This window comes from Cebidichthys violaceus, unplaced genomic scaffold, assembly GCF_023349555.1.
Source record: "Cebidichthys violaceus isolate CVI_PGR_0920_01 unplaced genomic scaffold, fCebVio1.0.p SCAF_8, whole genome shotgun sequence".
In the NCBI taxonomy this organism is placed as follows: domain Eukaryota; kingdom Metazoa; phylum Chordata; class Actinopteri; order Perciformes; family Stichaeidae; genus Cebidichthys; species Cebidichthys violaceus.
The window spans coordinates 349218-365233 of NW_027176964.1; the positions used below are offsets into that span (position 1 = coordinate 349218).

Below are 16016 nucleotides of genomic sequence, written 5' to 3' on the forward strand. Positions count from 1 at the left end.
CGCCTTTCCTGTAGCGATGTGCGGAGGTGTGTAGAGCGAAACCGCCGTGAAACAGTCAGAAAGTAGCGTTTCATTTCTTTGTTTCGCTGCCGCTCCCTCTCTTCATTCACTCTGGAGCTCGGCTCATCCACTGCTGCGCTCTCTGGCTGGTTGAGCCGAGCAGGAAGCAAACTTTGAATACTGTGTGTTTCAACTGACAAAGCTACATAGTACACCTTTAAGTATACCTTACCTCTGTGTATTTACTTAAAGGGAAACTCCAACAAGTCTGTGCATGTGCGTTTTGGGAGTACTACTACATATGCGATAATAAGTCGTGTAAAAGCCTTTTGTGGTTCCAGAGAACTTCTTCCACCTCTGGACCAGAACTAGTCTGCTGGTTTGGGGATGAACACAATCGGGGGATCTAGTTTGTCGCATATTTCGCATCCATGTTGTGGAGTAATATTTCAAAATTTCCCCAAATCCAGGTGTTCTCTTGTGTGTGGAGCAGTCGGTTGTAGAGATGTGCTCCGTGGACCCTGATCTCACGTCCTCATCCAGACCAGAGCCTCCTTCGCTGCCTGAGCCTCGGGCGGAGACCCCGCCCCAACCTGTGAGACTGGATCCCCTGAGTCCTGAGATCACACCCAACTCCGTCTGCTCCCTCTCAGGTCAGCGTCCTCCCTCTTTCACCGACTCCTGTGGCTTTCATGCGATTCCTGCAGAACATGCCCAATGGGTTGTTTTCTCAGGGGAAGAAAACCACTTGTTTTTCTCATACGCGAGTTTACAGCTCAGCGAGAGGCCTTGATGTGGCTTCAAGGCATCGCTGTTTGTTATTCAGTGTCCTCCGGCTGTCATTGTTTAGGACTTTAGGAAACGAAAACACATGGAATTTAGTTGGATTCCAATCAATTCCCACGTCATTTTGTCAGTGAAATCAACATGTCTGCTCCCCAGAAGGCTTTACATTTCAGATGAGGGTGCAATGATCCGCTGAAAATGAGTTACAGATTGAAGGAACACTGTTTCCCCTAAACCTCTATCGCATACGCTCGGTGTGCATTTTTCTTCACGTTATTAAGCTTTGTCCAACATCAAAACTTTCTGCAACAAAATGAAAACATAAAAGTCCTACTGTGCTGTTTTTATCAACCTTGTTTGAATTAGTCCTTTTGTGAAATATTGCTTTACTTTCTTTGAGTCTTTCCAATTATGTAAATGTGGTGCAGAAAGAAAGAAACCAGCGTGAAAGCGATAATATTCTGCATCTGTCGACTCGGTGTGTCACAGTCGAGGGCAAAGATCAGACTGAGCCCTCTTGGTTCTGGCCCCTCTGGCCCAACGTGTTTGGTCAGGTGGCTGAAAAAAAAAAAAAAAAAAAAGAAAACAAACTTATTATCTTCTGCACTCGTGCGCGAATACCATTTTCTCGAAATTACAAGTGGAAAAAAGGCTCAGACCACAACGTGCAATTTATCAGCGTTCCACTCAGTATCTCGTTCACGTCCCCGGGTTTGTGTTTGTGGAGCAGCAGCAGCAGCGCCGGTTGTTAAGTGAGATGGTGTTCAGGGAGGGAGCGCTCTGCCGCGTTTTATCACCGCCATCTCAGATAAAAATGAAAGGGATGTGTTTATCTCCTACACCCTGTCACAAACGTACACACACTTTGAAACCTATGTAGATCATTTATCAGTTTCTTCTAGGTAGGCGTCAGTGTTTTTCCTTGAAAATAACTTAAAATGTAAATAACGATGATAAAAGATAAGCTAGTAAAAGTAAACTAAATCCAAGGTGAAAAGTACAGTGTGTGACTGTTTCCCAAGATTTTTTTTTGCGTGTAAATATTAACATTTCAACTCTTTATTTTCTGCCTGCAGGGGTGATAGTTGGTGTGGATGAGTCCACTGCTTATTCCTGGCCGGCCTGCAACCACTGTGGAAGTGACAACTTGGAGATGTTGCCTGAAAGACCGTAAGGTTCTCACGTTTAATCAAAATGACTGTGAACGTTCACGCAAACAAACATCACGGCAAATAAACCCGTTTCTCTTCCACAGGTCAAACTTCCACTGTGTTTCTTGTAAGTCGTCGGTGGACAAGCCGGACACCAGGATCCAGCTGGACGTGTTCCTGAGTTCTTCATTAACTAATTGCACTTTAAAAGTGAAGGTGATTATTGGGGGTAACGGTGTTATTGGGGGTTTTTAAGTTTGCATTTGAACGTTCACTGTTTGGTGATTCAGGCTTCAGAAATGAAAATGCTTCAGGGCTGATCAAGTATGATTTTACACAGCGTAGCTCACAAGAATTTAAAGGAGTAGTCGCTTTCTTGCCAAGTGAGATGAGAAGCTTGATAACGTGTCTGTTAATATGAAGCTGCATCCAGCAGCCTTTAGCTTAGCTTAAGACGAAAGCCCGGCTCTGTCCAGAGACACGCCTCTAAAGCTCAATAATTAACACGTTCTATATCATTTGTTTAATCTGAACAAAAGCAGATGTGTAAAAGCGGCGACTTGGCGTTTTTATGGGCGGTTATGGGTCAGGCTATTTCTTGGTTGGGACCAATAACTTCCTGGAGTCTCCACTTTGCTTCTTGGAATTTCTCCCAGGCTTTCTTGGTCGGCAGATTTTGTTACCTTCTGACAGAGCCGTGCTAGCGGTTTCCAGGCTTTGTGCTAAGCTAACCGACTGCTTCACATTTACTCTGCAGACATTGAACTTCTCAACAAATTCTTGGCAAGAAAACATCGAACTATGGCTTGAATACTGAAAAAGAAGCTGTCTAAAAAGCTTAAGCAGCGAGAATAAAGTAAAACAAATGTTCTATCAGAAGATTGACAGCACAGAGAGCATCAGTCTTGTTAAGGTGTCCTAGAGCAAGACACTTAATCCTTCCTTTCTGAGATTCCTGCACACTAAAGAGGCTTAATAAATAAAACCCATCTCTCCATCTGCATGACAGTGTCTTTTATGATGTAAAACCTGCTGTGACTTTATCAGGAAACTGAGAGAGCCAAACTGATAAAGTGAGCAGCGTTTTCCTTATCAGCCGACTGATGTTTTCGGCCCCTTCTGTCAATCCGTTACTCACCAGCATTTGGTTTTCATTTACAACATCAAGGCGATAATTAGAAGGACATTAATGGCTCCGAATCTTTTCATCTCTCGCCAACAGCTGCAGCAGAAGACGATCGCGACGATCCTGAACACGGCAGCGCTGGAGGGTCAGGAGGTGAGTGTGCGTTTACCGACTGTTACATAAGGGGAGGGGCTGCAGCGCTCGGTGCATTGATCTCCTGTCAATATGTCCTGAGAGCACTGTTGTCTGTTCATGTCAGGGTGATAAAGCCTGTTCCGTACTGAGCACAACAAAAAAACCAAACCTGAGTCATGCTAGTCACTGAAACAGTTAAAAGGAGTTTGCCGCCAAAATACTGACGTCATCTCCCACCCACCTGTTGTATTTAGTGATTTTTTTTTTTTTTTTTAAAGTTTGCATGCAGTTTTTACGCTGTATTTGAATAACTTTCCTATATAACTTACAGATGGTGCAGTTCATAATCTTGCAAATACAGTGTTATTTGCATTGTACGCATTATTGTTTACTAGGGGAATACATTCTTCAATCAACAGAAACACTGCTGACCAATATGGAGAGTGCAAAGGTGCCTGACGTGCACTCAGATATTTTTGCAACTTCAGCAGATTTAACAAATCGTGTGCAGTTAGTGGGGGGGTTAAAAGCAGCATTGTGGTTTTAAATAAATAGTGTGTTTCAGTTCCCAGGTTACGATGTGGAGAATGTCCTGGGTAGAGAGGTGGGCCCCCTCGCCGCTTACGTCCGAGTCGTCACCAGGAAACCGGCCCTCTGGATCGGCCTGGAAGAGATCTGCCTCTGAGGCTGTCAGGGAGAGGAGCTAATGATATCAATCCTCAGGCTTCAGTCGGCTCCAAGGATCTGCACAAGAGGCCTCGCTCTGAGCCAGTTCAGCCTTCTCTCTCTCTCTCTCACACACACACACACTCACCCCCCTCCTCCCTTCTGAAGGCCTCCCTGACAGCTTGAGGCTGAAGGGAACGGGCTGGAAGAAGACAAGGTCTTGTTTGTGTTAATGATATGTGATCCTGTGGACCAGGACTTGACAGCCCAAGGGTAGACCAGTGGCATGCAGTCTGTCAGAGCAGCCCACGCGGTTCATCAACTGGGACTTTTGGCTGTGAACACTTTCTTTAAGTGGTTTGAAAAACTTCTTCCCCCCCTCAACTCATCTACCTCTGTATTTAAGATTACTTACTGTGTCAATAAAGTTGTATTTTTGCTGACTTTACTTTCCATTTCCTGTTGCACTCTCACTTCTTCTGAGAACACGCTCCAGCTGTTCCCTCTACATGTAGTGTAGCAAAGACTACTCAGACCAGGAGATTTCTGCACCTTTTCAGCAATTTTATTATAGATTCCATAAACAAAATGTTTTCAAGGGTTTCATACAAACTATATAAAAGATCATGCTCTGGCTCTTATACAAAGTTTGGAATTATATAACATGTACCATATCAGGTATATCATCATGTAAATGCAGTGGTAAAATAATTTAATACAGAGAAAAATCCCACAAAAAATATGGCAGCAACATCATATGTATATTTTTTTCCAGTGCCATTATGGTAAGCTTAAAATACATCTGGTACAGATGGTAAAAAATGTCTGTTGAGGTATGTCTCCTAATAGCTCAGTCCATAGGTTCGCGAGTCCGTCACCGGCTCGCCACGCTCGCGGAGCCCGCAAAGGAAGAGTTGGGCATCTGCTTGAAGAAATCTCTGAGCCCGGAGAGCTCTCTGGTTAGCTGCTCGATCGTTTTATGAAGCTTGTCGTTCTCGGAGCCCAGTTCGAGCAGCTTGTGCTGCATGTCCACATTGCGCCTCTTGGCTTTGTCCCTGCTTTTCCTCACCGCGATGTTGTTCCTCTCTCGCCTCTGTCGATACTCCACGCTGTACCTGTCCACCCTCTTCCCCTTCTCCCTGCCGATCTTCCGCGGGGAGGATCTGGCCGAGCTGCCGCTGGAGAGGGGCTCCGGGGTGGTGGGGGGAGTCGGCTGTCCCGTCGGCAGGCTGACGGAGGTCTGCGCGCAGCTCTCGATCTGCGAGGGCAGGGACGAGGACATGTCGCTGTCACTCCAGTCGGACTCCTGCTTGATGGGCGCACAAAACGCCCCTTTATCCAGCCCGATGTCCGCCTTCCTCTCCGCTGCTGCGTACGCGGCTGACAGCTGCTGGTGCTGCTGCTGGAGGTGCTGCTGGTGCTGGTGGTGCATGTCGCCCGGCGGCGCGGGGCTCTGCATGTTGTAGAAATCCAGCTTCTCCTGCTTCACTGTGTTGTTGAACAGGTCGAGGAAGAGCTCGTCGTTGCACAGCTCCAGGTTCGGCACCGCCGTCATGGACTCGATGTACTGGCTGAAGTCGATGGCGCTCTCGTCGTCGTACATGGCCGCGGTGGCGGTGCTCAGCTCCACCATGGTGCCGTCCTCCTCGCTCCTGGTGCCCGGCTTGCAGACGCCGAGCTGCGGGGCGCCCCCCAACTTGGCGCTCTCGTAGAAGTTAGCAGGCTCCCAACTCATGTTGCATCGTGGAGACACGCAGTGAGAGTCCAGGCTGTATATGTCACACATGAACACTGGTGACTTCGCCCCACGTGGTTTTTAGGAAGTTTATTTAAAGTTGTTGTAAAATAAAGTGACCCACAGATGTGACAGCGCAGTAAACCTGCAGTGGATTTCACTCTGTGCACGCGCCTTAATCACTTTTTAAAAATTTTAAATAAAAAAAGGTAATCTTCTTCTGACAGCACTTGACACTTCTCTGAAGCGTCGTACTTTCGCGCAGTGTTTTTGTATCGTTGCCCCGCCGACGTCACACGTACCGCCCTCTCACGAGCCAGTCAAGGCAAAACGGAGGTCACGTGGTGTCCGTTGACTTCCCATTTGAGGAGAGAGGGGCGTGTTGCTCGTGCCACCCACTTTTTACTACGATAGCATGAATGGTTCACAGTTGTTTACATACTGAGGGTTTGGGAGTTAGTTTTAATTGGTCTCCAGAACTATACATGATTCAAAGGATTCAGATCACTTACTGAAGCAAACGTAGTAATATCACTTTAAAATCACTCCTTTACTAGTATTTAACACAGAAGTACAGAGTATTATCAGAAAGATGTACTTTAAGCATCCAAACTAAAATGACTCATAATGCAGAATGAGTTACAGTGTTTTACTGAATCATTATTGTAGCATTGACGCACAAGCAATACTTTGATGTTGTAGCATGTTGTAGTGGAGTATACGTGTAAAGCATGCTGAGAATGAAAATACTAAAGTAAAGTACCTCACACATGTACTTAAGTACAATACTTGAGTGCATGAAGCCATGCAGGGGATTTGACTAATGTTGTTTGTTGCTCTAATTTACATAACGAAAGCAAATTTACAGAAGGATACAAAACCGGACAAACACCTAAACAAAGATTACAAGCTCAACAAATAAGAAAACCTAAAAATGTACATGTTACCAAAACCCTTGTTTACCTGGTAATTACAAGTGTTATTAATATTATCAAAGTCATTACTCTTCATTATTATACAATGGCATTTCATTACAAGTAGATAGATAGATACGTACATATGTACATACATACATAGATACATACATATATACTTATATTCATACATATCTATATAAATGCACATACTTATATACATACATACATACTTACATACATACTTACATACATACGTACATACATACACACACACATACTGACATACCTAAATACACACATACATACTGACATACTTAAATACACACATACATGCATACATTCTTACACACACACACACACACACACACACACACACACACACACACACACACACACACACACACACACACATTCACACGTACATAGTTAGAGACTGACTCATGTTGACGGAACACACTGAGGGGACATAATGATGGAGCGGGGTGGATCGCACCACCTTGAGGGACGCATGTACTGACACTTCTCGGAAACGCTCCTGTGTTTCCCCCCCTCCGGAAGTGTGCTGTACTTTTCCTCTGTCAGTATCTTTAGAAATGGAAACTGCGCCACCTGTTGGTCCATAAACGCACCTGCAGGATAAAGTCACATTTTAACGAGAACAAATACCGAAAGAAATGCACCATTCAAATGCACCATTATAATGAACGATGATAAGATTCATCTTACGTTCATATTTCTTCAGACTGCTGATATTGTGACAAAAACGAGGATTTGATCCACTTACTCTTTAAATATTCATACTCTGAGTAGACTTAATATGTTTCTCTCTAAATTTCAGTTTACAATTAGTTTCCTCGTAGAAAAGCTCTTCAGAAATCTCTGTTTTGGTTAAAATGATACGTACTATAATGTTGAGAGTAACCCTAAATACATTATTTGTCCTTAATTTTACATTTTAGTGACGTAAGTATAAACGCTTGTTTTGTATTTGCTTATTTATTTATTCTCAGTTTTATTTGTATTTTTAGGCTCTTGTTTTGCCACTGTTTAATTGTTTTGCATTGTTAAATATTGTTAACTTTTTCAATAAAGAATATGTAGAAAAAATACGCTTTGTTGTTGGACCAAACCAAATCAAGCTCAGAGTACCAAGCAGCATAATGCCACGCACACGAAATGCATATCGTTTTTTAAATATAATATAGAAAAACACATGTTTTAGTTTTATTCCAAAAGATGTATGTTAATGATAAAGACATATGAGTGTGTTTAATTAAGATCAAAACGACTGAATCTCAACAGGAACCCCCCCCTCTGCAGTGAAGGAATCGACCGGAAAGAAAACGTGGATCCTGGCTTGCCATTGGTCCAAAGTTCCCCGCGAAACTCGCGTCACTCGCAGTTTCGCGCCAGATCTGCGGCTCTCGGACGTACACACAATAAGAGGTAAGAAAAGACTTAATTTGATGGACTTATTGCTTATGAATCTACTGGACGTGTTGATTGGATCAAACTGTCTGTTGTTACACGTGTGTGTTTGACTGAGCGTCAACTATCGAGCTCACGTTTAAGAGTTAAATCCGTTCAAACAGAGAAGCACGTTCCAGCTCATTGTTTCCTCTGCAGCCACATGTCAAATGGTGGAAACGTTATTGTCAACTTTTACAAAGCTTCCAATAAAAGTAGCAAAAGCACAAAGTCATTCAACAATAACATCCATATAAAGATAAAGCAGCACGTGGCGCTCAAATATATAAAACATGTAAATAAAGTGAAGCTGTTATCATTAAGAATTGGGAGTTAACTTATTGTTGCATAAACGTGAAGAAAGGCAGTATATAACTTTGACAATTTCATGTTTTGTCTGTAAAGTGTTAATTTGCAGAGTGGAGTCGAATACATATTGAACCACAGTACTAGCCAATGCAAAGCCTACTATCTACAAATATACCAGAAAGTATCAAACGTATCTGATCTGCGTCTCACTTGGAGGATTGTATTCAGCAGGTTCTGTGGCATGAAAGTGGACAATAAAGAGACAAACTAAGTGTCCATATAGCTCTTTTTATCTGCTGTCCAATCAGAGGCTCAGCAGCCTGATCTAAACATAACAATAACCAAGTAAACGACACGCAGGGCAGGAAAACCTCTTTAAGAGGATAAAATAGATTTCTACAAACTCAGGAGATCAGCTGCACAAACCTGACTCATTCAAAAGTGAATGTATTGTCTCTGTGGTCTGCGACAGTAAACAAACACCCTGCCGTTCATACGTCAGTCTGCATGTTGTTGAAATCCATCCAGAAGGGGGTTCTGCTGGAAACACTACCAGAGAAGCAGCAGTTAATGTAAATACTGTGGCAGCCGTTCTTTTGTCTAAATAAATAAGTGACTTGAATCCATTTGATCTTCAGATATTCCAGCAACCATGTCTTCCCCAACATCGACTCCTGGTGGCCGCAAACGAGGAAGGAACACCAACCCGTCCACGCGTGAGTTCACGTCTCCTCGATCAAATGAGACCCTCAGCAGTCATGAGCTCGTGTGGGTGGGTGGGTGGGGGTGTGTGTCTGTGTGTCTGTGTGTGCTCACAACTTGTCTTGTATGTCCTCAGCCAGCAGCGAGGGCCCCACCTCGCCCCCCTCTCAGCGGCGCAGAGGCCAGGACTCGTCCACCGGGGACCTGATGCCGATGCCCACCTCCCCGGCAACCGACATGCTCAGTCCGGCGGCACCCCAGGACAACTCTCTGTTCTCCAGCCCCCGACCCTCGGGTGCCAAATTTATTCATGCTTTTATCTTTACCCAATGGAAACGCAGGGATGTTTGAATCTTCTCTGTTGTGGCACACTTGAGTGTTAACTCCAGTGTCTCTTTTCTAACAGTCCCGCCCAACGAGGTGGACATGAGCTCTCCTCTGATGTACGGGACCCCCAGCTCCAGGGTGGAAGGGACCCCTCGCAGTGGAGTGCGCGGCACCCCAGCCAGACAGCGTCCCGATCTGGGGTCAGTCAGGAAGGCTCCTCAAGTCAATCTTCAGTCTGAGCCGGTCAGTGGAGCAGCCGAGAGGATTTGATTGTGTACATTTAATAAGGAAGGCGAGCTTGAAACCACAGTAGTTAACGCTTCTTCTTCTTTCTTTTTTTTTCTTTTTTTTTGGCAGCCGAGTGCTGACGGTGCCGTAGCCAGCGAGGCAAACGCAGGTCAGCGACTGGTGATCTGGGGGACTGATGTCAATGTCGGGACCTGCAAGGAGAAGTTTCAGGTATGAAAATGTTACATCTCCGCCCTCATAAGATGTTCCCCCTTCTTACTACAGAGGAGTTAACTGTCTGCTTGCTTCGCATCCCTTTGCTCTCAGAGGTTCCTGCAGAGGTTCATTGACTCGAGCTCCACTGAAGACGAGAACGCCGGTTTGGACCTGAACGAGCCTTTATACATGCAGAAGCTGGAAGAGGTAGCGCACTTTTTTGGGCCGCTCTACTCTTTAATTTAAATCAGACTAGATTATATTTTTTACATTATATATATATTTTTGCCTTCATTGGGAGCTTGTGTACAGCAAAGCGCCTTTTTCCCCAGCTGAAAACACCAGACTCTCGTTGAAGAGCTGCCAGCTGGGAGCGCTTGAGAGGCAGAGCGTTTGTTTTAGCTGGTTGCTCCGATACGGAATATCAGCAGAAGTAAAAAAAAAAAAAAAAAATGTTTGCACAAAGTAGAGTACTTGTTCTGGATGAAGCGCATGGGCAGAGAGGACTGACCTGCTGGTCTGTGTGGCTAACGAGGTTCTGTGGGCGAGGACCATCGTGTTCTTCAGATCAGCTTCATTATGCATCCACTGCTCCATGAAGTCCACAGTCGAAACAATCACACAATATCATAACATGCACAATGAGACCACAACATACTCATCGTGAGACACATTTGCTCACGTCTTTGTGGAAGGCTTTTTGTCACTAACAGTCCCGCACTGTGATTGGACGGCTCGGTAAAAAGTGCCAATGAGGAGCGCAGCATTTTTACCCTAAAGTTTAAAAATGTTTAGCTCCCTGCGAGCAGAATAAAACAGCAGAACTGCAGCACTCGGCGCAGAATAGATGCTGCATACCTCGCCACGCTGCTGGTGTTTCCCTTTTGTGAATAATTAAAGACTTCGCTGGCCTCTGAATAAAACACTTTGATGGACACAGACCCTTTCATAAGAAATGATGATTGAGTCTGAACATCACAGGAAATGTCAGGTCTAGGTCTGTTTTAAATATTAATATTTCTCCCCCCCACAGATCAGTGTTGTTGGTGATCCGGTGCTGAATGTGAATTGCCTGCATGTGAAGTCCTTTGATGCAGAACTTTACAGGCAGCTCATCTGCTACCCACAGGTACCGTCCTATCGTTTTAGAATCCCATTATTACCTCATATGCATCACAAAGACCCTTACATATGAGGTGATTCATGAATCTTCATGTTGGTCTTTGGCCGGGTATATTATGTCGTCTAATAATACATAAATGAGAGATTTCATGAATATACTACAAAGTCCTGAGTGCAGTGTGAACAGACTAATGGGATTGTTGTCGTCGTATTCTATCTGCAGTATGTTGTCAGCATCTTTGTTTAAATTACATTTTAGTTCTAGTCTCACTTTGACAGCATGCTGATGAGTGAGTGATTTTTTTTTTTAATTATTTTTTTTTCCGTTTGCAGGAAGTCATCCCGACCTTCGACATGGCCGTCAACGAGCTTTTCTTCGAGCGTTTCCCGGACTCCATCCTGGAGTTCCAGATCCAAGTCCGCCCCTACAACGCCCTGAAAACCAGAAACATGAGGAGCCTGAACCCAGAAGGTGTGTGTGTGTGTGTGTGTGTGTGTGTGTGTGTGTGTGTGTGTGTGTGTGTGTGTGTGTGTGTGTGTGTGTGTGTGTGTGTGTGTGTGTGTGTGTGTGTGTGTGTGTGTGTGTGGACTCATCAACCCAGCCCATGTGACGAGAAATCACACTTTTATCAGGACTAGCGATACTTCCTACCATATTTTGTGTGGGATTTTCGTGAATAGTGTTCATTGCTAAAGCGTCTGTGTGCCTTATGTGCCCCCCCCCCCCCCCCTATTCCCCACAGACATCGATCAGCTGATCACCATCGGCGGCATGGTGATCCGCACCTCACAGCTCATCCCCGAGATGCAGGAGGCGTTCTTCCAGTGCCAGGTGTGCGCCTTCACCACCCGTGTGGAGGTGGATCGCGGGCGCATCGCTGAGCCGGCTGTGTGCCGCCACTGCAACACCACCCACAGCCTGGCGCTCGTTCACAATCGCTCGGTCTTTTCAGACAAACAGATGGTGAGGGTTCAGCGGGGTTGAGGACGGGGGCAGATTGCTTACAGTCGGCGGTGACACCTAATCTCAGAATATGTCGAGTGGTAATTAATGAGGTGTGGCCGTCGGGGTCATGACATCTGTTCACGTATCGATCTCGTCTTCAGATTAAAATTCAGGAGTCCCCCGAAGACATGCCGGCCGGTCAGACGCCTCACACAACCATCGTGTACGGTCACAACGACCTGGTGGACAAGGTGCAGCCGGGAGACCGCATAAACATCACCGGTAAGACGCCCCACGTCTCTACTGCGAGGGACGTTTTCATGAGCCATTCATTTCCTTTTTCTTTTATTGTTTGCTCTATAAAATGCCACAAAATTGACCACCACAAGTTGATGTCTTCAGACTGCCGTCACGTCCAAACAACTGCCCAAAACCCAGAAATATTCAGTGTTCGGTCATTTTAAATACAAAAAAATAAAAAATCCTGACATATAACAAGCTGAAACTAAAGAATATTTCAATTTTTTTTATTAAAAGATGACTTAAAATGATGGATTATGTAACAAGAATTGTTGCAGATTGACTTTCTGGCTATAGAACTGTTGCTTAAGCTCTAAAACTTTATAAAATGATGACAAATTTTTAAAAGCGAGGCGTATTCTGACAGATGACTGCCATCCTCTTTTCAGCCAGTTTGAGCTCTTGAGCTAGAAGAGTCCCTTATTCCAAGTGCCAGCAATATTCCTAACTCATCAAAAATAGCTGTAGATCTAAGCCACAGACATGAACTGTTTTAATAAACAAAGACTTATGCTATTATAATGTTAAACACTTGTAAAATGACATCTTCATAGCTCTGGTTTTGTCAGTCCTGGACTCCCTAACAGCTTCCCGTTCTGTCCCCGCAGGCGTCTACAGAGCTGTCCCCATGCGCGCGAACCCCCGTATGAGCAACGTGAAGTCCGTGTACAAGACCCACATCGACGCCATCCACTTCCGCAAGACGGACGAGAAGCGCCTGCACGGTTTGGACGAGGACTCCGAACAGAAGCTCTTCACCGAGGACCGCGTGCAGACCCTGAAGGAGCTGGCAGCCAAGCCAGACGTCTACGAGCGCCTCTCCTCAGCCCTCGCACCGAGCATCTACGAGCACGAGGACATCAAAAAGGTGTGTGAGTGGACGCGAGCCAGAACACGAGTGTTAACCTGTACGAGCACCCTGCTGGAAGAGTAATCGGTACACAAACTCTCACTTTGATTTGCCAATAACACTCCGGTTGCTGCATCTAATTCCCGACATGGAATTTAAGAAGAGCCAACAGAAATCTGGGACGGTTAATAACACGATTCGCTCCAGCAAGAGGAAATAAGATCAGGTTAAATCAGCAGATATGATTTGATCAAACTATGAAGATAGAGGAGTGAGAAAAGTCCTGAGTCGTGAATGTTATTAGTTTGTTTTTTGGAGTATTTATTCCCCCCTCTGCTGGTTCCAGGGCATTCTGCTGCAGCTGTTTGGCGGCACCCGCAAGGACTTCAGCCAGACCGGCCGAGGAAACTTCCGCGCGGACGTGAACATCCTGCTCTGCGGAGACCCCGGCACCAGCAAGTCCCAGCTGCTGCAGTACGTCTTCAACCTGGTGCCCCGGGGCCAGTACACGTCGGGGAAGGGCTCCAGCGCCGTGGGCCTCACCGCCTACGTGACGAAGGACCCGGAGACCAGGCAGCTGGTCCTGCAGACCGGCGCTCTGGTGCTGAGCGACAACGGCATCTGCTGCATCGACGAGTTCGACAAGATGAGCGACAGCACGCGCTCCGTGCTGCACGAGGTCATGGAGCAGCAGACCCTCTCCATTGCCAAGGTGGGTTTGACGCTTCTTAAATGGCGAAATGTTTTAAAGTTGCAAAAGGACAGTTCTCACTTCTTTCTTTCTTTTTTTTCTCCATTGTCTGTCTGCAGGCTGGAATTATTTGCCAGCTGAACGCCCGGACCTCTGTGCTGGCCGCCGCCAACCCCATCGAGTCTCAGTGGAACCCCAAAAAAACCACGATTGAGAACATTCAGCTTCCTCACACACTGCTGTCCAGGTGACTACCGCCAGTCCGCATGATCACACTGAAAACACCTGGTAGAAAATAGTTTTCACCGTCTTGATCGCTGTTAAAAAAGTTGCTTGATAGGTTGCTAATTTTACACATTTGTCAAGTCTGGAAATATGAGGCCACGTCAATTACACAAAAAAGATGAGTTTCCATGGTTTATCTTCTCATTTGTCACCTTCCTGGTTTTTAACGCTGCATTACGGCGCTCCGTCAGATTCGACCTCATCTTCCTGATGCTGGATCCCCAGGACGAGGCGTACGACCGCAGGCTGGCCCACCACCTGGTGTCGCTGTACTACCAGAGCGAGGAGCAGTTGGAGGAAGAGTTCCTCGACATGGCCGTGTTGAGGGACTACATCGCATACGCACGGACGTACATCCAGCCGAGGCTGAGCGAGGAGGCCAGCCAGGCTCTCATCGAGGTCTGTTCGTCTACCTTTTTGTGTTGAATATACGCCGAACCAACATTTGACATCAGACCCTCAACTGACCTCGTGCATGTTGGTCCTCAGGCCTATGTCGACATGAGGAAGATCGGCAGCGGTCGCGGGATGGTGTCCGCCTACCCCCGACAGCTGGAGTCCCTGATCCGCCTGGCGGAGGCCCACTCCAAGGTGCGCTTCTCCGAGAAGGTGGAGACCATCGACGTGGAGGAGGCCAAGCGGCTGCACAGAGAGGCCCTCAAACAGTCGGCCACGGACCCCAGGACAGGATTCGTTGACATCTCTATTCTCACGACGGGTACGCAAGCGCAGGGCCGCGAGAATAATCAAACTCTGAGCTGTAGATAAATCCAGAGTGACAATATTTCCTTGCAGCCCAACAGTGTATTAATTTGTGTCTCCAGGTATGAGTGCCACCGCACGCAAGCGCAGGGAGGAGATCGCCCAAGTCCTGAAGAAACTGATCCAGACCAAAGGAAAGACACCCGCCATGAAATACCAGCAGCTGCTCGGGGATCTCAGAGGACAGTCTGAAACTGTAAATATCTTTTTTTTATATATATTTTATAGATAATACAAATGTGTAGAACATTGTGCTCCTTGGTTCTGAATTGGTTGAACAACAGCGGAGTTCTTTCATTTCTATACATATTGAACGGCCAGTTTGCAATGTTGTTAATTAAATTGCATCAGAAGTATTTGTGATTACCTTTTCTGCAATTCACTCCCTGTAATAACTTCCCTCTTTGTTTCCAGGCGATCACTAAGGAGCTGTTTGACGAGGCGCTCAGAGCCCTCGCTGACGAGGATTACTTGACGGTTACTGGAAAGACCATCCGTCTCCTCGCCTGAGGCACACCCTGCAATTATGTACAGTCCTTTCATTTTTAAGTCCTAGCTTTTCTTGTGCTGTAAAAATATGTTGTACGATTGAACCACCATATGTCTCACGGGCTGCATTAGATGTTTGAATATCCTGCAGTTTAGAGACGTCTGCATGACTCACTCAAACTTTGGTGTCCTGATGTGTGGGGGGGGGAAAAAAGAGAAACACAAATACTGGCAAATTAATAGAGCTGATATTTAAATGTGCTTGTATTCCATTTGTTTACCTATTTTCAAGTAATGTTTTTGATGTTTTGTGTCTCTTTAGTTCCATCCTGTACATTGTGATGACTCTGGGTTAAGTCACTTTTTTCACAGAGATGAATTGTTTCTGTAGCATTGACTACTTATTAACAGGGGAAATAAAATGTTGCTCACTGAAAATGCTTTGAAAGTTGTTGTTTTTCTTTCAGTTGTGGTAAGTTGAAGTTGAAACGGTTACTATAGGAACAGTGGTTCCTAACCCCGGCTCCAGATCCTTGACTGGCTCAAGGATCAGGAGCCCTTAACCCTAACCACTGTTAACTGTTTGCCAAGTGAGTTCCCAAACTGAAATCACTGACAAGTAATTAGTGGATGAAAAATGATTCAGATCCTTCACTGCAGTAAAAGTACTAATACCATACTGATGAAACAATCCACGACGAGTAAAAGTCCTGCATTCAAAACCTTAGTCAATTATGTTATAATCAGCAATATGTACTTAAAGTACCCAAAGTAAAAGTACCCGTACAGTAAAATGTACCCTGTCA

At 45.5% G+C, this 16016-nt stretch overlaps 3 protein-coding genes across 4 annotated transcripts in view; 2 read left to right on the forward strand and 1 right to left on the reverse strand.

Annotated features, from left to right (window-relative positions):
• spidr (scaffold protein involved in DNA repair) overlaps nt 1-4307 on the forward strand; it is a 29392-nt gene extending 25085 nt beyond the window's left edge. For both annotated transcript variants that reach the window (XM_068737493.1, XM_068737494.1), the window contains 5 exons: nt 471-653; nt 1863-1956; nt 2042-2153; nt 3160-3216; nt 3764-4307. In XM_068737493.1, the coding sequence (XP_068593594.1) occupies nt 471-653; nt 1863-1956; nt 2042-2153; nt 3160-3216; nt 3764-3883 (566 nt within the window). In that variant the 3' untranslated portion in view covers nt 3884-4307. The remainder of the gene's footprint in view (nt 1-470; nt 654-1862; nt 1957-2041; nt 2154-3159; nt 3217-3763) is intronic.
• A 100-nt stretch (nt 4308-4407) lies between these two features.
• Nucleotides 4408-5840, reverse strand: cebpd (CCAAT enhancer binding protein delta). The gene has a single exon (XM_068737495.1). The coding sequence runs from the start codon at nt 5648-5650 to the stop codon at nt 4739-4741; it is 912 nt and encodes a 303-aa protein (XP_068593596.1). The 5' UTR covers nt 5651-5840; the 3' UTR covers nt 4408-4738.
• A 2089-nt stretch (nt 5841-7929) lies between these two features.
• Nucleotides 7930-15642, forward strand: mcm4 (minichromosome maintenance complex component 4). Its single transcript, XM_068738051.1, has 17 exons — nt 7930-7962; nt 8931-9008; nt 9131-9289; nt 9401-9564; nt 9679-9780; nt 9877-9972; nt 10799-10894; nt 11221-11359; nt 11631-11851; nt 11995-12115; nt 12742-13001; nt 13330-13695; nt 13794-13921; nt 14151-14358; nt 14449-14677; nt 14784-14917; nt 15136-15642. Exons 2-17 carry the CDS (start codon nt 8945-8947, stop codon nt 15229-15231), a joined length of 2583 nt encoding a protein of 860 aa, XP_068594152.1. The 5' UTR covers nt 7930-7962; nt 8931-8944; the 3' UTR covers nt 15232-15642.
• The last annotated feature ends 374 nt before the right edge of the window (nt 15643-16016 follow it).

What these genes read in the sequence shown, in the direction of transcription:
- cebpd (XM_068737495.1), bottom strand. Translation starts at nt 5,650, where the DNA reads ATGTGTGACATATACAGCCTGGACTCTCACTGCGTGTCTCCACGATGC.
- mcm4 (XM_068738051.1), top strand. Translation starts at nt 8,945, where the DNA reads ATGTCTTCCCCAACATCGACTCCTGGTGGCCGCAAACGAGGAAGGAAC. An exon ending in ACATGCAGAAGCTGGAAGAG is followed by an intron (nt 9,973 to 10,798) that starts GTAGCGCACTTT and finishes TCCCCCCCACAG; the next exon opens with ATCAGTGTTGTTGGTGATCC. An exon ending in TCTTTTCAGACAAACAGATG is followed by an intron (nt 11,852 to 11,994) that starts GTGAGGGTTCAG and finishes TCTCGTCTTCAG; the next exon opens with ATTAAAATTCAGGAGTCCCC.